General features: G+C 55.2%; 1 protein-coding gene across 4 annotated transcripts in view; it reads right to left on the reverse strand.

Annotated features, from left to right (window-relative positions):
- The window catches only part of SORCS2 (sortilin related VPS10 domain containing receptor 2), a 545,837-nt gene extending 525,967 nt beyond the window's left edge, over positions 1-19,870 (reverse strand). For 3 of the 4 annotated variants that reach the window (XM_025386534.1, XM_025386535.1, XM_025386533.1), the window contains exon 1: positions 19,349-19,870. In XM_025386534.1, the coding sequence (XP_025242319.1) occupies positions 19,349-19,831 (483 nt within the window). In that variant the 5' untranslated portion in view covers positions 19,832-19,870. The remainder of the gene's footprint in view (positions 1-19,348) is intronic. The other variant, XM_025386536.1, reaches the window with a different exon arrangement.
- Positions 19,871-20,123: the final 253 nt, after the last annotated feature.

Genomic DNA, 20,123 nt, shown 5'->3' on the forward strand with positions numbered 1-20,123 from the left:
AAGGAACCAAACCCGGTGCCTACGTTAGAACCCCTGGAGCCAGCCATGCCTGAAGCCAGCCCGCTGGACATACTGATTCTGTGAACTTAGGAATTCCCATTTTTCACTTCAGCTAGTTGGAGTGGGGTTTCTGTGACCTGTCACCAAGAGTTCTGCTCAACACATCCTTTTGTACACGGCACTACAGGAGATATAAAGGCAGAGACAGGAAACAGGAACGTGTTCTCCGCCCCCCAGTAACTTTAAACCAACAGGGAAGATCTGCCCAACCAGCCAGTGCACAACCACATGCTGACCTGTGCAGTGTGGGCTACAATTTCCGCAGGGTCTGGGAAGAGAGGAGAACCCCAGAGGGCCAGGTAAGAGGAGGCAACTTCCAAAGGTGGAGCCAAGGAAAGATGTCCCCTGCAGCCCTCCTGCAGTCCGCTCCCATCTTCTCTTTTCAGAAGAGTACCTCTCCCCACCCTCTGGATCAACAGGCACCTGGGCTGGGGCAGCCACGGAAATTCAGGCCACCGAAGGGGATTTAGCCACACAGATGACTGGGAACATTCCTGATAGAATTATGCAGAAACAGACACCAGATAACATTCCCGGTCTCCTTCTACTACTACAACAAACACTTCTATGGCATTTTCCTCCAGGTGGGGAGACAGTAAAAGGGATGAGGGATTAGCCGACACAGTGAGGCCTGCTCCCACCCCTCCTCTCACAGGGGCCCCCACCTTCTCACACCTGCTTCTTCCCTAATGGTCTGTATATCCTTGATGGAACTTCACGTGGACGATCTGTCTTTAAAAGGGGTCCTAGGCCGGACGTGGTGGCTCACACCTGTAATCCCAGCACTTTGGGAGGCCGAGGCGGGGGGATCACTTGAGGTCAGGAGTTCAAGACCAGCCTGGCCAATATAGTGAAACCCCATCTCTACTACAAATACAAAAAGTAGCTAGGTGTGGTGGTAGGCGCTAGTAATCCCAGCTACCAGGAGGCTGAGTCAGGAGAATTGCTTGAACCCAGGAGGCGGAGGTTGCAGCAAGCCGAGATCGCACTACTGCACTCCAGCCTGGGCAACAAAGTGAGACTCCGTCTCAAAAAATAAATAAATAAATAATCAATCAGTGGCGTCCTGACAAATGTTAGGGAGTGATCATCCCAGCGCCACCGCCTGCCCCACCCCCTGGACACTCCCTCCTGGCTCTTCTTGCCGTCCCCGAACTCTGCTGCAGCTCTGGTCTGCACCCTGGTGATGCCTCCCTCCCTCCCTCCCGCTCTCCCGCTCCTCCTGCCAAATTTCTCCAGACAGCAAGGTTTAAGGGAAATTTTTGCTTCCTGCAGTAGAATGAGAACTCAAAGTCAGAATTTATTGACTTAAGAAAAAAATGCAGAAATGCAAAAATTTCTTGCACAAGTGATTTTGTGGCCATGACTCAGCCCTGCTTACAAACCCTCAGGCGTGCCGAGGAGCAGTGGAGCCTGGGCCCACTCCACCCAGGCCAGGTCACCGCTCCACTCCCAGAAGAGCCCTGTGGGGTCACCGAGGTACTAGCTGGCTGACTACCCTCCACCTGCCTCTCCCAAAGCTTCTCTCGTTGGGGGCTCAGGAATGACCACTGGGGGTTGGAAGGTGATGGATGTCTGGGCCTCCTTCCTGGAATAAGAGAAGCGGACACTGCTTAGTGCAAGCTCGGAACCCAGCACTTTTGCCCTCATTGTATCACAGCTGCAACAGTCTCATCAGGTGGGCACTATACACCTGCATTTTGCAGGGGAAGACGACTCCGAGAGCATAGGCAATGGGACTAGGGCGGGCAGCCGTTAGCAGCAGAGTTGGGATGGTCACTGACCGGCCACCTGCAGCCAACCATCCTGGGCACTGCATCAAGGTCAAGCATTTGATCCGGGCATGGTGGCTCACACCTGTAATCCCAGCACTTTGGCAGGCCAAGGTGGAGGGATCCCTTGACCCCAGGAATTCAATACCAGCCTGGGCAACACAGCAAGATTTCATCTCCACAAAAAAATTAAAATTAGCCGGGTATGGTAGCGTGTGCCTATAGCCCTAGTTACTTGGAAGGCCAAGGCAGGAGGAGGGCATGAGCCCAGCAGTTGGAAGTTGCAGGGAGCCAAGATCGCAGCATTGCAGTCCAGCCTGGGTGGCAGAGAAGCCCTGCCTCTATTTTAAATAATGGTGATAATAAGGATCAAGGGTAGAAAGCCCAGCCCTCAGCACACAAAGGAAGTGAGTGGGTAGGCGCCAAAGACGACTGGGGGCCCAGCCTTCACATTATCCGCAAACGCCCCCACCCACCTGGCACTACACAAGGCTGATGACGTCCTTTTCTGGGGAATGCCACCTCCTCTGAGAGACCCTCCCTGATGCCACCCCAGTCAGAGGCCCCCATCACACATGCATGCTTCAGAGCATCCACCCCATGGGCTCCTGCCCTGGGGCCCCGAGGTCACCATCTGCCCCCACCCCAGAGGGCTGTAACCTCACCAGGACATGGACCATGCTTGGTCCCAGCCACGGACGTCACCCCTTCCCCTGGAGGGGATCTGGCCCAGAGTCATAGCTCACGGCTAAATGCATGAGCCGTTCCAAGTACACCTCCCAAAATGCTCTCTGGGGCAAACACAAATTTGGGCCAAACCCCGGTAGATGTCAGCAATCCACGATGTCAACAACAACTCATGGATTAGTTGGTCAGTGGGTTCTGCCTGGTCTTCGTCCCTTCTCTGATTATGCCGAAAACCAGACCCCACAGCAGGGAGGTGAGTGAGAAGACATTAAAAAAAAAAAAAAAAAAAAAACAGATTGGAAGTGATCTCAAAATTCAAAGATCAGCGCCTGCACTTCAGGAACTCTGTCCCTGAGTGCTCCAAACACGCAGTCGAGAAGGGGCCAAGCCCACCAAAAACAGTCTAGGAGCGGGGCAGGCCACACGCTGGGGTCCTGGCAGGGGCTGTTGCCAGCAGGGGAGGCTGGGAGCTTCCTAAAGAGAGGGGTGCCTGGCCTGACTCTCTACACGGCCTCCCAAGTCCTCGCACCCCAGAGGCCACGAGTATCTCAAGACCCCAGGATGGGCCAGGCCACCCCGAAACTGGGATGGAGTCAGAGCCCCGGGACACAAAGATATGAAAGATATGGAGGCAAGCAAGGCCCAAGGTGAGGGGCACAGCAGCAAGTCCTCAGAGACGGGGGCGGGGGCATGCTCTCGGGCCCTAAAGGACAGGGTGACAGAGCCAGGTGAGGAGGGGGCATCTGAGCAATGCTGGCTGTCCAGCACCAGGCCACGACCTCCACATGTGATGTGCTCCCATCTACAACAAGGCCAGGTCAGTGTCCTTTCCCTCCTAGGGAAGAGAAAGATGAAGTTCCACAAGGTCTGCAGCTTGCAGGGCCACATGAAGCCAGGAGGCAGCAGAGCAGAGGGGCTGCCTCCATGGAGGGCAGAAGTATGGTCTGGGGTGAGGGACGCAGGCAGGGGCCCCCTGGGGCAGGCCAGGCTGTCTGCTGGAAAGGTGGGGCCCTTCACACGCTGTCCACCCCCGGTCAGAGTTAGGTGAGCCAGGTTGGCGGCACACAGACCAGGCTGGCCTCGCAAACGGGTCACGCAGCCTCTCAGAGTCCCTCTGTGTGCTCAGAAGACTGAGACCAGCGCCCAGGGCAGAGGCAGCTCTCTGCAGGGTTACCCTATAGGACTAGAGAGAGGGGGTGCCTGGTGAGCAGGAGATGAGGCAGTGCATCCCCTAGAAAAACTTGGGGGACCCTAGGCAAGAGAGGGCTGAGGGAGACACAACCAGGGCCAAGCCAAGCCCTGGCATCCCACTGGGACTGGGACTGGGACAGAGAGAGGATGGAGCTGCAACCTCTCGCCCTTGAAACAGCCATGGTCATCCCTTGCCTGTGGCTGCCGGGGTGTAGAGAGGAAATCATTCACTAGTCTGTCCAGTGTGCCTAGCACACAGTCTGGCACACAGGGGGCCTTAGGAAATGTGTCTGCAGAGAAAGAAAGGGCAGACGGCAAAAGACCAGCCCTGCCTCCCTCCCCTCCCTGCCAAGCCCCTGCCAAGCCCCTGCCTGCCAATAATCCTCGAAGTCTTCAGCACACAGTACCCACCGGAGGCCGTTTGGAAAGGCCGTAGGAAGCACAAACCCTGTGGGGGCTGGAGGGCTGGGGGCAATGTGTGTCCTGTCCCAACATGCTCCTTGGACGGTCTCCAACCCCCACCTGCCCCAGCTCAGAAGCCAAGGTGACCAGCACCAACCCCTTCTGCATGTCCCGGGGCGTGAGGAGACCAGGCCAGGGAGGGAGCTGGGGGCCGCTTCGGTGGTCTTCTTTGCCCTCCTGAGTCAGGAAGGTGGACCCCAGCTGTGCCTTCATGGGCCAGGCTGGCTCCCACCTGGGGCCAAGGGACACTGCGGGAAGTGGGATCCTGGAAGAAGCCGCCCAAAAGCTCCCTTCCCACTCCTGACAAGTCCCAGAAGTTCCCAGGTTTTGGATTTCCCCGTCACTGCCCGGCCCTCTGCTCGGCCACGGGCGAGATGGAAAGAAATCCCGACTTGATCTGAGAGGTGAGAATTCCAGGCAATAATTCATATCAGGAAACTTGTGAAAAACCAGATGTCAACGAGAAATACTTTCTTTAAAAGTAAACTGGAGGAGCTGAATGTTCATGAAATACGCTGGGCTTTGTTCCACTTTAGCAAACTATTCAGGAAATGGGAAGAAGTTGGAACCACATAAAATCCCCCTAGAGAAAGAAGGCACATTCTGATTAGGGGCGACGATGCAGTCTTCCCTGGGACTGGAGAAGCTCGTTCCCGCATGGCTAGACATCCTCCCCGCTCTCTGTACCTTCACCTCCATGGGGAGGGGTCCTGCCAGCCCCAGGGCGGATGAGGGAACCCAGGCCTAGGGGACTGGGGAGCTGGCCCCAGCTCAGTGCTCAGCACAGCCCGCTGAACCTGCCCGCCTCCAGGAGCCCGAACCGTCTGGCCACGGTGGCCACCACACTCCAGCCCAGCAGCTGGGCCCTGGCCAGGCGCTGGGTGAACGCAGAGAGCAGCCCAGTGACTCACATCGGCTCCCAGCCCAGGCTGTGTGGGCGGGAGGGGTTCGGTGGGGCCAGCAGCAAGCCTTCCCAGCCACAGCTCAGCACTGCACCTTTCCAGCCCTCCTCAAAGGGACGTGTTGATGTGAATTAGAAGAAAAGACAGTCATGGACACAGAATGAAAAGTGAGGCCCCACACGTGGACAAAGGCCATTTTCAGGGCTCCCTCCATAGAAGGCCCCCCGAGAACTCAGAAACTGGTGATTCCTCCGAAGCTGGCCCAGAGGGAAGGCTCAGGGCAGGGCTGGCGTGTAGATGGATGAGCGAGTGAGCAGTGGGTGATGCTGGGCACGGGGCTGGTGCGTAGATGGATAAGTGAGTGAGTGAGCAGGTGGGTGATGCTGCAAAGGCATTTCCATCAGAAAGCCCAGGTTTCTCCAAACCTGCTGTCCCCTGGGGAAGCCCTCCCATGGTTCAACCTACCAAGTCCTCTGTCTTTGTTGAAAGCTGAGCAAACCCATCTCATAGGTTTCTTGTTTTGTCTTGTTTTGTTTTGCTGGGTGAGATGAGGTTGGGATCATCAAGGATGCTATTTAAACGCCCTCATTCAATTTGGGAATGGGTGTTTTCTCACCACGGAGTACCCTGGCTCCTGGCTGACCCAATGGCCCCGCCGTGGAGGCGTGGGCGTCACCAGAGCCTGGCTGCATACCCGCGACCGTGAGTCAGCGACTGCTAGACTGCTTCCCCTCTGCCCAGGACTCCTCTCAGGCAAGAGACAAATCTTTCTGTCTCTCTGGCAGCCAGCTCTCTTCTCTGCAGATATGTGCCATAATCCCCACCCCACGGCGGGGAGATTAATTAGTGCATTAAAGAGCTTCCCAGGTTACTCGTGGAGCCGGCAGTGGGCCAAGGAGCCCAGCTCCTCACTCACCAGCTTTGCGAGGACTCGACTCTCCCCAGATTCCCCAGCAGGGAAACTAGGCCTCTGAGCTTCAGGACCCATGACCTCCTCCTAGCTCCTCCTTTCAGAAGTCCCCAGATTTTACTGAGCATCTACTAAGTGCCAGGCGCGTGGGGAGCAACAGGGAATGAAACAAACCAAAGCCCTGAGCCGCTAGAGTCCATATCCTTAGTGGGCAGGGGAGACCAGACAGGAGGCCTGGGGAAGACGGGGACACTGGGGCACGGCAGAGGGGACAGGACTGCATCATTCCCATGGGATCCATCTGTCCCCATCGCATCCCTCCAGCCAAGTCCTACCTTGCATGGTGTTTTTGGTTTTTTTTATTTGTTTGTTTGTTTCAGACGGAGTCTCATTCTGTCACCCAGGTTGGAGTACAGTGGCGTGATCTCAGCTCACTGCAACCTCTACCTCCCAGGTTCAAGCGATTCTCCTGCCTCATCCTCCAGGATAGCTGGGATTACAGGCATGTGCCACCACGCCCAGCTAATTTCTTTGTATTTTTAGTGGAGACGGGGCTTCACCATGCTGCCCAGGCTGGTCTCGAACTTCCTGACCTCAGGTGATCCACCTGCCTCTGCCTCCCAAAGTGCTGGGATTACGGGCGTGAGCCCCCGTGTGCAGCCTCGTGGCGTTATTTCTACATGTTCCCGATTCTCTCTGCTTGCTCTTTCTTCAAGGACCCATGAACTTGGACGGAGAAACAATGGCCTCTTTATTTTCAACCAGCCCCAGCTGAAGTTAGGCATTTCCTTCCATTCTGAAGCAGGCAACAAGTCACAAATGTATCATCAGTACCTGGGTGTCACCAACAGAAATCACAGATATCTCCAAGGCCAGATCACAGTTCTTATCGATCTCAAAGTATTGCTTACACTCAGCACAACTTCCAAACTATGGAAATCATCACACCTGCTGCAAGTTCTTGTGTTACTGAAGAAATTAGTTTTAGTATTTTGATAACTTCATTGCCATGAAATCGGTTTCCTCTGGATCTATACTTTGTTTTATGCTAATTATAAAATCCTCATTCTGAGAAAGTTTCATGAGCTTCTCCAGGATTGGGGTGGGCAGGAGTCTAGGGCACAGAGAGAGCTAAGAGCTCCCGTGCCAGTTTGGGGTCCTCAAAGCCAGAAAACCCCTGGGTGTATGTCCTTGGTCCACCCAAGGAGCCTAACACAGCCAGGTACACAGCAGCCGCCTGACATCATAGCTGCTGCAGGACCCAAAGTGGATGCCCAGAAGGCCTATCTGATGGTCAAATGAAGAATCAGAAAACAAACTTGGCTGGGGTTACACGGTATTGATGGGAATAAATTGAGAAAAACATAGGGTTTTTATTGAGTGCTTGATTTTTACAGAGTGAAAATTGAATTACTTAACTGGTCAATGAGGTAGTCAATTGGGAAAAGTGCCTAAAAGCAGAGGAGGAGGAGAAATGGGCTTGAACTTGGAAGGCAAACGGTTACCCTTAGCAAGAGCGGCCATGCCAAGCAACGCCTCCAGGAATGGTTTCCTTTTCCACCCTTGGCCCGGCACCGGACCAGCCTATTTCTGACTTCCCCAGGTTGACAGACCTGGATTTCCTGGGCTCAGAGAGATACCCCTCCTTGGGTCACAAGTAGTAGAATTCAGAGGTTATGAGAACAGAACAGAGAAAGGTGACTCCCACAACGCAGCCTTGCCACTGTGTCCCTTCTAGACACCGGATTGTCCTCATGCCACGTATGTTTCTCCTCCTATGGATTTCCTTGGGGGTTGCAATTATGCTACTGACCAGCAAGTGGGTACGAGGCAGCCACAAGGGTGATTTCTGATGCAGATAAAAACTCAGGCTTGATCAAAAACTTAACATAAGCCAGGCACGGTGGCTCACGCCTATAATCCCAACACTTTTGGAGGCTGAGGCGGGTGGATTGCTTGAGCTTAGGAGTTCAAGACCAGCCCAGGCAATACAGCAAAACCCCCATCTCTACTTAAAAAATACAAAAATTAGCCACGTGTGGTGGTGTGCACCTGTAGTCCCAGCTATTTGGGAGGGTGAGGTGAGAGAATCACTTAATCGGGGGAGGTTGAGGCTGCAGTGAGCTGTGACCGCATCACTGCACTCCAGCCTGGGCAACAGAGCAAGACCCAGTCTCAAGAAGAAAAAAAAATTGACATAGAATTACCATATGATCCAGCAATCCCACTTCTGGGCATTTACCCCAAAGGACTGAAAGCAGGGACTCAAAAAAATATCTGCACACCCATGTTCACAGCAGCCTAATTCACACCAGCCAAAAGGTGGAAACAACGCAAATGTCCATCCGCAGATACACAAAGGCAGGAAATGTGTTCTCTCCAGATGGTGGAATATTACTCAGCCATAAAAAAGGAAGGAAATTCTGGCACCTGCCACAGCCTGGGCGAACCTTCCTGACATGATGCTGAGCGAAATAAACCAGACACAAAATGACAAATGTGTATGGTTCCACCTATATGAGGTCATTAGAGCATCAAATTCATAGAGACAGAAAGTAGACTGTGAGTGGCAGGAGCTGGAGGAGGGGTGATGGGGGTTAGCGTTTAAAAGGGGCAGAGTTTCCATTTGGGGAGATGAGAACGTTCTGGAGAAGAATGGTGGTGACAGGTGCGTGACAATATGAATGAATTGAATGCCCCTAGAACCATACACTTAAAAAGTATTAAGACAGTGAATTTATGTTACATATATTTTACCACAATTTTAAAAATAGTAATAAAGTAAAAAGAATTTTTTTTTTGAGGCAGAGTCTTACTCTGTCACCCAGGCCAGAGTGCAGTGGCACGATCTCAGCTCACTGCAATCTCCGTCTCCCGGGTTCAAGTGATTCTCCTGCCTCGGCCTCCTGAGTAGATGGGATTACAGGCATGCGCCACTAGGCCTGGCTAATTTTCTATTTTTACAAATTTTCACCATTGGCCAGGCTGGTCTCAAACTCCTGACCTCAGGTAATCCGCCTGCCTCAGCCTCCCAAAATGTTGGAATAACAGGTATGAGCCACCGTGCCCAGCCAAAAAAATAATTTTAAAAAGAACTTGGGCTCAAGAGCGAAGGAATTCGAACCACATCTCGGGTCCTCACTAGCTGTGTGACTGGGGGCAAGTCCTCCCGCCATGCCGAACCTTATTTTCCACAGCTGTAAAATGCATATAATCATGGTATCTACTGTGTAGGTCTCTCTATAGGAGCAAATAAAATGTGACATGCCTGACACAGCATCCGGCACCTAGATGGGGGCTGTGATTTTTTTTTTTTTTTGAGACGGAGTCTCGCTCTGTCGCCCAGGCTGGAGGTCAGTGGTGCGATCTGGGCTCACTGAAAGCTCCACCTCCCGGGTTCATGCCATTCTCCTGCCTCAGGCCTCCGAGTAGCGGGGACTACAGGGGCGCACCACCACGCCCAGCTAATTTTTTGCATTTTTAGTAGAGACGGGGTTTCACCGTGTTAGCCAGGATGGTCTCGATCTCCTGATCTCGTGATCCACCCACCTCAGCCTCCCAAAGTGCTGGGATTACAGGTGTGAGCCACCGCGCCCAGCGGGGCTGTGATTTTTAACTTTATTATTACTAATCAGCAGTTCCATGTAAATAGTGAGGGATTATTATTCTAAGTTAAATTATATCAGAAGCAGAAGCTGGGAGGTGATCCTAACTGCCGGATCTCCTCGGCTGAGGCCTGGGAGATGCTATCTCTACTTCTGATGCTTCAGAAATATGCACGGCGAAAAAGCCTCATAAAGAATTCTTTCTGAATTAAAACTGATCTGAATGGAAGCGGCCACACTCTGCCTGGCTCTTTTCTTTCTCTCATTTGAACTTCATTTATCTGAGCATTGGGAAATGGTGACTTGCAAGTGATGTGCTCGGTGTGAGTGAAGGCAAGCTCAACATTGCAGGAAATTATCTGCTTTTGCAAGAAAATTACTAAGGAAAGAGAGTGCTGTTATTTTAAGATCTTCGAGCTGGTGTGAGAAGAAACTAATTAAATGATTGTAATTTTCTGTGCAAATACAGTAACTGACTGCTACAGAAATGCAAAATAAGAAGGAGCTTTTCCACCTCAAAAGGACACTGGAGTTTTACATTTTTTTCCAGTCTTTCCAGGAGAGTCCTCACTCACTCAAGTATCCCTATTCCATTTTTTAATGACAAATGGAGCTTAACTGGAATACAGGTGACGAGCACCATATGCCTACTGGGAAGCTGTCCCGAGTCGTGGGCTGAATGGAAAAGACGTTGCTGCTGCCCTCAGCGGGCTGTATATCAATCAGCAGCGAGCAAGTTGCCTAAGTCTGTGTTTTACAACCTTGCAGAGCAGGTCAGGGATGGTCCGTGGGAACCTGCTGGGAGCCGGGAGAGTGGTACAGGGCATTCCCACCCCTACCATCCACTTAGACTGACAGACCCATGTCTGCACTTCTTTTACACCCAGAATCCAAGCTCACATCCAGGACGGGGCTTTCCAAGAAAAAGCAGGATGTGAAGCAATGCAGAACATATGCCTTCACCTTTCCAATGCTACAGATGGAGACCTTGCCCTCCCGGTGGCCAGAACCAGGGATCTCTGCTCCCTGGACTTCCAAAAGGGGAAGACGTTGGTCAGGAACAGCAGCTGCAGCCACAGCCAGGCTTCTCAGTTCATCAGCATCCCTGCAATCCATACAGCACCCACCCAAACTAGGAACGAAGGAGGGGCGAGGACAAAGTGGGCCGTTGGCAAGAACCTATAAACAACTCATCCTTTAGAGTACGAAAAAAGAAAGACAAGGCAGCCCCCAGAGAGGAGGCAACGTACAAGCTTCCCCTCCGTTTCTTCCTGCACCAGAACAGGCACAGGGATTCTCTGCAGCGTCCCAGCTGATCTGCCCATCACTCCAGCCTGCCCTCCTTCGAATCATCTGCCCAAGTCTTAGCCTGACTCTGAAAAATCACCATAAAATAAAGTGACGGCTACGCCGAGAGGCCCACGCAAGCTCTGGGTTGCCTTCTCATCGGAGGGGCGCGCCGAGGAATGAGGCTAATTTATGACCTCTTTAGAATACTCTCAGGAACCTCCACGCAACTACAAATTAAATCGCCCTTTATTAAAGTAAAAGTGGATTTGTGAAATGTGCTCAGGAACTTTATTAACAGGGCTGTCTCCATGCCTTCGAGCCAGGCTTCTTGATGAACGGCTGAGTCTCTCCTCTGCCCATGGGCGCTCCAAGCTGCTCCAGCCCCCAGGCCTCTCTTTCAGCCTTAATATTCTCAGCATCCCAACCTGCTCCTCAGCCCGGGACTCTGTTCATCCTGCGGAGCAGCTCCGTCTTCACCTCCTCCAGGAAACCTTCCCAGACTTCCCCAGCGCAGACTCACACAGCACCTAGAACGCGCTGGGATGAATTCCTGTCCAGACCAAACATGTCACCCGGGCAGGCTCGCTGTATCCTCAGCACCTAACAGCGCTAGGCACACAGAGAAGCTCGGTAAAGAGCTGAGGCCAACAGGTACCACGAGCTGGGCCTCGAGCTAGTTTCCAGAAGACAGTGAAGATGCAAGTGAGGTCAACACTCTTAGGAAACAAGGTGAAGGAGGACATTGGTGGGTCTGCTGGCCAGGCCCCCATCCACGGAGCGCGTGGCCCCAGCACTGGCCTGACACACAGAAACCATTATCCTCATTTGATAAATTAGGAAAAAGGCTCAGAGAGGTTCAGTCCTCATCCAAGCATGAACAGCAGGTGAGACCAGCCGTTCCTGAAGTTCAGCTCTCACGGAAATCTGCCTCCTTCGTGACTACTTGAAAGAGGCTGTAGTGAGGGTCTTGGGCTGGGCATTCCAAAGTCTCTTCTACTTCATTCCTGTCTCCATTCATATAAATAAAATACAAGTAAATCAGCAGATGTGTGCTAAACATAAACAACGTCCGGGTTGGTAGTGACCTTGGAGATGGTCTAGTCCTGACGCTCATCTTACAGATGGGGAAACTGACGCCTGGGGAAGAGTGGGTACAGGGGTGGCCAGCATGATGGGAAGGGAGGGGTGAGCGCCCAGCTGAGCGATGCAGGGAGATAACCCAGGATTCCCCAGGGAGGAGAGGGAAAGCAGCACCAGCATGTTGGAGGGCAGGGGAGGTACCCAGGGGTCAGAGCCAGAGGCTACGGAGCAGCATGGAGCGCACCCCTGGGTCCAGCTGGGATCTAGGCTCACAACCACAACTCTGGACCCCTCAGTCAGCCACTGGTGGTCCCGCTTCCCCCGCAAGCCGAAAGCCCCTGCAGTTTGGCCTGCAGCATGGACATGGAGCTTCCTTTTGAGCACTTCTAGCGAGGAGGGATCAGGGCCTCCAAAGCAGCACGAGAGCCCATCCACATCGCTGCCCTGCACGTGGGGCAGCTGAAGACAATCCAGCCTCCCCCAGCTCTGCGCTTCCCCACTGTGCACCAGAGGGGTGGGCTTCCAGCCCAAAGCTGGGTTTCTATACCATAACCCCTCCTGCTCACATTCCCCGGGAGTGGTGGCCCCTCAGGCTAGGACCCAGCAAGGCAGGGTAACTTAGGTCAGGTGAACTGATTGCAGGGAGTGGGAGAGTGGGTTTGGGAGCTTCTCAGGGGTCCTCAGAAGCGACAGGAACAGACCAGCACTTGAGGGGGTACACAAGAGAGGACAGAACGTGGGGGATCCACAGTCAAGGTCTCACCTGCTAAACTTGGATGAGAACACAAAGAAAGGCAGCGCCCCATCCCTGAGCGGCTCGTACCACCCAGGCCAGGGAGTGGGTCTGTGCAGGCCAGACCACAGCAAGAGCCTCCCTCGGACCCCAGCCAGGAAACACCGTGGGCAGGAGCCCCGCTCAGACAGCCCCTGCTTCACGGCACAGGCAATGGCCACGGGCAGCCCCTCCACCAGCCCACCTGCCCTCTGCACCCCAGAGATCTCTGCTGCTCCCCTCAGTCCCACCTCCCCAGCCTTGTCAGCCGTCCTCATCCTCCTCCACCTGTGGCCCATGTGACCGCTCCCCAGGTGAACTGAGCTTCCCCGCCCCGCCTTGCCCTCCCTGCACCTGTGCCTCCACACCGGCCCCACCTCACTCCTCCTGAATTGCATCCCTGGGGCTCTCTGCCCCACCCCACCCCCACTTTGGGCCACAAGCACTTCAAGAGAAGGAGTCCATCCCACTGGCTCCAGGCCCTTCCTCTGCACCCCAGGGCTGACACCTGAAACACGATGACCAAACGAGGGCCCAAGTCGAGAGAGAGCAGAGAGAGAGCACGGCTCCCCATCCTCCTGGCTCAGAGGAGAATCAGAAGGACAAGTACTTCTGCGCAGTGCACTCAGCAGACCCCATGGGTAAACACCCAGGAAGCGAGGCCTGCGGCTGCTTCTTACCTTCGCCCTAAAAGCAGCTGATTTGGAGGCAAAATGTGAGGCCACGTGGAGGGTTCTGGGCACAACACCGTCCCCCTTCCTGCTGGGAGCTCTCAACCCATGCTCTGAATGTCAGTGACCGGGGCGAGGGCAGAAGCCCTGGGTCAACTTGCGAGCCTGCGGTTTGCACGCTGAGACTTCCCTAGACTCAGCCCGCCCTCCGCATGTCCCCATGTGCTGCTGCCTCTCTCCACACAGAGTCCCTGGCTCCCTCATGGTTCTTCATCCAGCCGCCAGGCCCAGGGTCCCGGACAGGCTTGCCCCGCCAGCAGCCAGCTCCTGGCAGCAAGTATGACAGGCACTCAGCCCTGGTCACCACCATCCCTTGACCTCTGCCTACTTCTGTCTCTCTCCAGGTGGCCGCTGGACACCCTTGGTGATGAGCTGTCACGACAGAGATGCACTGCCTCTAGACGGAGGCCCAGTACTCACAGGCTGACCAGCCACAGCTCAGCCACCAGGGGCCACACCTTGGGCTCCAATCCAGCCCGCACCCCTAGTGCTGGGAGGCCCACACTGTGGGGGCCTAGAATTCCAGGGTAACACACGGCAAGTTCAGCAGACTTAAATGCAAAACCCCGAGCTTGGAGCCACCAAGCTGTCCTCTAAGGTGGACTGGAGTTGACATCACAAAACCACAAGCATCAGACACAAGACTACAGGTCAGCTTTGTCATGGATTTGAACCCGTTCATTTAAGAACTCACATGGTCTCTGCACTCTGGAGGTTGGCCTGGAGCCTAGAAGCCCAGCACCACTCAGGACGGAGAGAGGCCTGCAGAGCCAAGGCAGCCACATCCTCTGCATCCAGCCACGCACCTCTCTCCAATCCACTCTCCTCCTCTCCCTCAGCCCCCTCCACAGCCCCGGTCCACGCCTCCCCCTGGCAGCAGCTCCTCCCTGAGCCTCTGTCCAGATGTCTCGCCCTGCAGCCCTCACCAGCCCCATCCCCCACCCTGCCTCAGGGCTCTTTCTTGATGTCATTTGCTGAGCTCCTGCTGTGGGCCAGGCTCTGATCTGAGCATTTCACATGGAAGATCTCACTTCACCTGCACCGCAAACCTGTGAGCCTTACTTCTCCCATTTTCAAGATATGGTCACTGAAGTCCAGAGAATGTAGTCCATTTGCCTGGATCCCAGAGCCAGAGAGCAGCAGGGCCAGGATACAGACCCGGGCAGGCTGTCTCTGAAGCCATTGCAATGTCCACCACGCCTCACCGCCACACTGACTCTTCAGCCTCACATCTGGGGTCCGTCGGGAGCTTTTGAATCTGTTTTTTCCAAACTTCTTTTCTCTGGTTTGTCTCCATGCATAATGCATTCACTCTCACTTTATATAACACACACATACCTTCAAAATTCCTACACCCCAGACCTTGCTCAAGTTGGAATGTTGTTTTTCTGGAATGTTCTCCATCTCCTATATACTTCACCTACTCATTCTTTAGGCCAGCCTTGATGCCACCTCTTCCATGCAGTCTTCCCTGATTTTGCCATTAGCATTATCAGGGGAGGGTGACACTCGCCCCCTCATATCCTAGCAGTTCATGTTCATCTCCCACTAGACTACTCCAAGATCCACTACTAAACTCAGGGGATGCAAAGGAAGCTAAGACCCCTTCCCTGCTATCAGGGTCTGAACTGTGTCCCCCCACCAAAATACATACATTGAAGTCCTAATCCCTAGCACTTCAAAATGTGACTGTATTTGGAAGCAGAGCCTTTAAAGAGGTAACTAAGTTAAAATGAGGTGGTTAGAACAAGACCTGATCCAGTATGACTGGTGCTCTTACAAGAAAAGGAGATGAGGACACAGACACACACAGAGGTAAGACCATGTGGAGACATGGGAGAAGGCGGCATGGCAAGGCCAGGAGAGAGGCCTCAGAAGGAACCAACCTGAACAATACCTTGATCTCTGACGTCCAGCCTCCAGGACTGCAAGAAAATACATTTCTGTTGTTTCAGTCACAGAGTCTGTGGCACTTTGCCCTGGCAGCCCTAGAAAGAGAATTCACCTGCCCTCGAGGAACTCGACGCCCGGCAGATGTCATGATGGAAATCTCACGCAAACTTGGGGAGAGGCCACGGGTACTATAGTAGAAGATGCTGCCACAGACCGCTAGTTCTTGACCTCTTAACTCAGAGAAACAAGTTTGAGAAGCTCTTCTGACGTGTAGCTCTAACTCTCTGGGTATAAAGTATATACAAATATCGGGTTCATCAAGATTGCAGAACAGAGAGTATGGGTAATCTGCTCAGAATCACCTCAGCATTCAACTGCCTTGGACAGCACCAACCATGTGGCGCAGCACAGAGCAGATTTGGGAAACGGGCAGAGGGAAGGGAGGGAGAAGGAAGCATGAGGGGAGGGGAAGAGAGGGAGGGGAGGGGAAGAGAGGGAGGGGAGAGAGGGAGGGGAGAGAGGGAGGGGAGAGAGGGGAGGGGAGGGAGGTACTGATCTTCTTGGGGAACAATGACAGAGGTGAACAAACTGGACCAGGCTGCAGGAAGCTCACGTTCAAGTCAAATGATACATTCAGCTTCAAAGTTGAGGATCAAGTGCCTTGTGGGAAGGAGCCCAGGTGAGCTGTGCTTAAAATAAGCACAATAAGCCCACGATTTCCCAGAAACATTAAGAACAGGACGGGGCACAGTACATTCCCCATAGGGATAACATGAAACCACAATCCCAGAGGCTGAGAGCCACACTCTGTAATATTTATCCACCTTCAAATAGCACCGCTGCCTCCAAGGGCAGCTCCGGAGATGCAAAACCCGGAGCTGTGTGTGCACAGCCCACTCTAGATCCATAAAAACGCAATGTTTCAATGAAACATTAATTTCACACATAACAATTTGTTTCTATAGCTAAACATCAGACAGGGAGGCAGTGTTTGAACTTGCAAGCAAGTCCCCTTCTCTATCGCCATGGGAGCAGGCAGAACCAAGCCGTTGGAAGGAAAACCCACATAATGTTAACGCAGCTGCAGCGACGGGGGCTTAAATCCTGGAACTCCTTCTTGCGGGATGCTCTCAAATGCCATGTTTTAAAGTCCATCCCCCTCATCAAATGGTCCTTTTAATTTTGAAGAACACCTGATATGGTAAAGTAAACACGCTCTCTGTTCATGTTGACCACATCTGCAGAGGGCGGTGAGCAAGTTAAAGGAAATAAAACATTAGGAAGACTGCTCGGCAAACCAGCTGTGTGAGTTTCTGTCTGGTTGTAGCTTTCAAAGATGGTGCTTTCAAGCAGACGTGAAACCCACTGCCAAATCCCGGCTAAAAGCTTTAGTCCTGTGGTTGCAAGATGAGACTAGAGGGAGCAGAGTACATTTCTAAGACACGTCGTGTGCTGAAAAAACAATACTATGCACGCAACAAACACTAAGGCAGTGATTTTTTCTTTTAAAGCAGTTTTACTTAGTTAGCTCAAGGTAACGGGCTGCTTGCCTCTTCTGAGTTTTCTCAGGCAAGGTGAAACTCCCGCAGCCTCCCCTGCTCCCCGAGGTGCAGGATGATAAGGTCTTCCCTGACTGCCCAGTCCGGAGAACAGGTGTGTGGGAGAGGCAGGAGTGGAAGGTGCTGAAGCCCAATGCCTGGTCCAGCATCTGACCGCACGGACACCCACACCCACTACTCACAATGAGGGTGGCCTGGCTTCTACTTCCCGAGTGTTTGCTAAGTGTCAGGCTATGCCCTGTGTGCCACACCTCACCCCTGCCCCTCGCCTCATGCTGGCCAGAGGACATCCATCCCTTAAAACTCCTCTCTGGTTCCTTGGACTTTCTGTCCTCACTAAAGAGAAGCCAACATTGCCCCCCACTCACAACCCCCCACCCCAAGACACACACACACCTGCGAGCAGTGAAGACACAAGCCCACCCAGTCACAGAGGAGTCACCCAACCCAGCTGCCGCCCTCAAGGAGCAAAGCCACACAGGCTCCTCTGACTGCCCCCCACCCCCAGTACCCCATCCCTGCTGGCCCGAGCTCCCTCCTCACCTCTCTCCCAGGAAGCTGCCCTGCACCCGGACTGTGAGGTCAGGTCAGAGGCAGGCTGGGTGTCAGCCTATCCCAAAGACAGCTAGCCTGCCCCCTCCCATGGGGCTCCTCCACCCCCGCCCCAGGAAGCTAAATGACAAAGGGGCAGGAGCAAGCTTCAGGATCAACCACCTGGGCAGATGGGGTAGGGGATTAGAGCTTTCTGGCCCTGCGGGATTTGCTTTTTGTGTTTATTTGGTCCTTTGAGCGCTCAGTTTCTGGGTTACCTTTCCACCTGAGTTAGAGCTGATGGTACAGCAGACACCGTTTGCTCACAAGGACACCTGGCATCTGACCCCTCTCTCAAGGTGCAGATGGAGAGAACACTCCCAGTGCTCTTCTAGGAGGTGGCACCTGCCACCTCTGCAAGGCACCCCAGCCGGCACCCTGACTGCCCCCTGCTGGCCCACTGCACCCAGGGAGCCAGCTCTGCCCTCGAAGGGCTGCTAGTCAGGCTTGGAGATGCCAGGAATGACCCAAAACCAGACACTTGGCACCTGCACCCTGATAGACGCTGGCTGGTTGGGGAGCTGGGCTCTAGGCTGACTACATTCATTCAATGCTGCCCCTACCCCTACCCCAACATATTCATCTGCCCACCTTGTCCCTCCTCCAGCACAAATCACAGCTGCCTGGGAGTAGCCCAGCAAAGCCGGACAGAGGAGATGGGCACAAGTGACTGCTCAAATTATGCCCTTTCCTGGCTCCAGAGGCCAGTGTTCTCCACCCAGGCCACAGCCAGTGCATATAGGAACCCCGGCCCTTGGGGAAGCAAGAAGAGGTCTCCTAGGGGACCCCAGGAGACAGCAAGGCACAGGAATGAGGGGAGGCTCCCATCTCCCCTCCGCATACAAATGTACCATCCTCTGGGGATTCATGGTTGCCACCTCCCTACCCCCATCCTTCTCTGGAAACTGCAAAACTAGAGACCCACAGAGCTGCCCCAGGGTGACTTCAGAGTGGCCCTCGGCCCTTTTGGGGGTGAGGGGGAGTGAGGCTGAGGCAGCCCCCTGGAGAATAATCTAAAGGGACCCTCTGCCTCCTGCACGTACCAACAAAGGCCAGAGGAGGCAGGATCTGGGAAGGGTGGGAGCCCCAGGCTGTGGGTGGAGGAACAGGAGGTCCCCAACAGAGGTGGTAAACTTCCAGCTGGAGCAAAGCCAGAGTAGCCGGGAACGTGGGGGGAGGGCAGGGAGTCTGCCGTGCCAGCCTCACACAGGTCCCCAGCACAGTGTGGGGATGAACCCAAGGGGGTACGCGGACCCCAGTGCATCCAGGCGGGGCGACCGGCAGCAGGAGCTCAAGACAGCCGCGGGTCGCACTAGGGAACCCCAGGGAGAGGGGTAACCCAGAAATCCCAGAGTCCTAGAATAGGATTCGAGCTGACCGGGGAAGTCCCAGAGCCTGCGGAGGCGCCACCGCGGAGTCCCGGGTAGACCAGGGAGGGAAGGATCCCGGAACGCGAGGCTCAGCTGGGGGAGCCTGGGCGCGAGAGAGGTAACGCCAAGCTGGGGTGACCCTCGAGGGCCTGCAGGCTCCCGAAGCCTCTGGGGACCTCCTCCGTAACCCAGGACCTGGAGGCCAGCGGGGGAGTATCGGAGGTGGCCCAGGATCCCGAAATCTGTGGGAATGTCCCCTGCGGTGAGACAAGCGCACGAATCTGAGGACCTCTCCCCAAGTAACCGGTGACCAGAGGCCAGTAGGGGCGCCGCCGAGGTGACCCAAGTGCCCAAGTCTCCAAGAATGCCCCTGATGACCACAGGGGGTTCTGGGCGGGGGCCGTGGCGGTCCCGCCGGGGCGTCCCGTGGTGTCCCGGGTAGGGGCCGCGGCGAGCGCGTGGAGGTCACTTACGCTGCTGTTCTCGCCCGTCCAGTGCACCATCGCCTGGTTGTGCGTCGCGTCCCCCTTGAGCACGAACGACGTGCTGATGAGCGAGACCTGAGCCCGGGAAGCCACTCCGGCCAGCGGCGCCGCCCGCTCCCAGCGCCGGTAGCCCGTGGCGGTGGCGCCGTCCTCCTCACCGGGACCCGGAGCAGGACCGGGACTCGGACCCGGGGCCCCGGGCTCCGTGCTGCGCGCCTGCCGGTCCTCGCCGCCACCAGGCTCCGCGCGTCCCGCGGGAGGGCTCCGTGGCACCCGGGTCAGTTGGGCATGAGGACCCAGGCGCCCGGGCTCAAGGGAGCGCCCCGCCGCCCCGCAGGCGCCCAGCAGCAGCAGCAGCAGCAGGAGCGGCCGCGAGTGCGGCGAGCGCAGCGGCGGAGGAGCCCCAGGACTCGGGGCTCGGGCTGTGGGGCCGGGGCCCTTTGGGGCGCGCGAGGGCCCCCAGTGCGCCATGGTCGCCAGGGGCGGCGGCGGAGCCGGCGGCGGGGCGGCGCGGACTAGGGGACCGCGGCCGGGAGAGCGGGAGGGCGCTGGGGAGCGCGAGCAAGAGCGCAGAGAAAGGAGCCGGCGAGGGGAGGGAGGGGCGGGAGGAGGGGACTCGGCGGCTCCAGCGCCACCCGCCACGCCGAGCGCGCACCGCCACCTGCCGGCCGGCCCGCCGCCCAGAAGCTCATGGGAAGCCCGGGGTTCTGGAGCGCGGCCCCACCTCCAGGCCAGGATCCCCTTCCCAGCTCGGTGGTTCCTC

The sequence above is a fragment of the Theropithecus gelada genome, chromosome 5 (assembly GCF_003255815.1).
Source record: "Theropithecus gelada isolate Dixy chromosome 5, Tgel_1.0, whole genome shotgun sequence".
Lineage (NCBI taxonomy): Eukaryota > Metazoa > Chordata > Mammalia > Primates > Cercopithecidae > Theropithecus > Theropithecus gelada.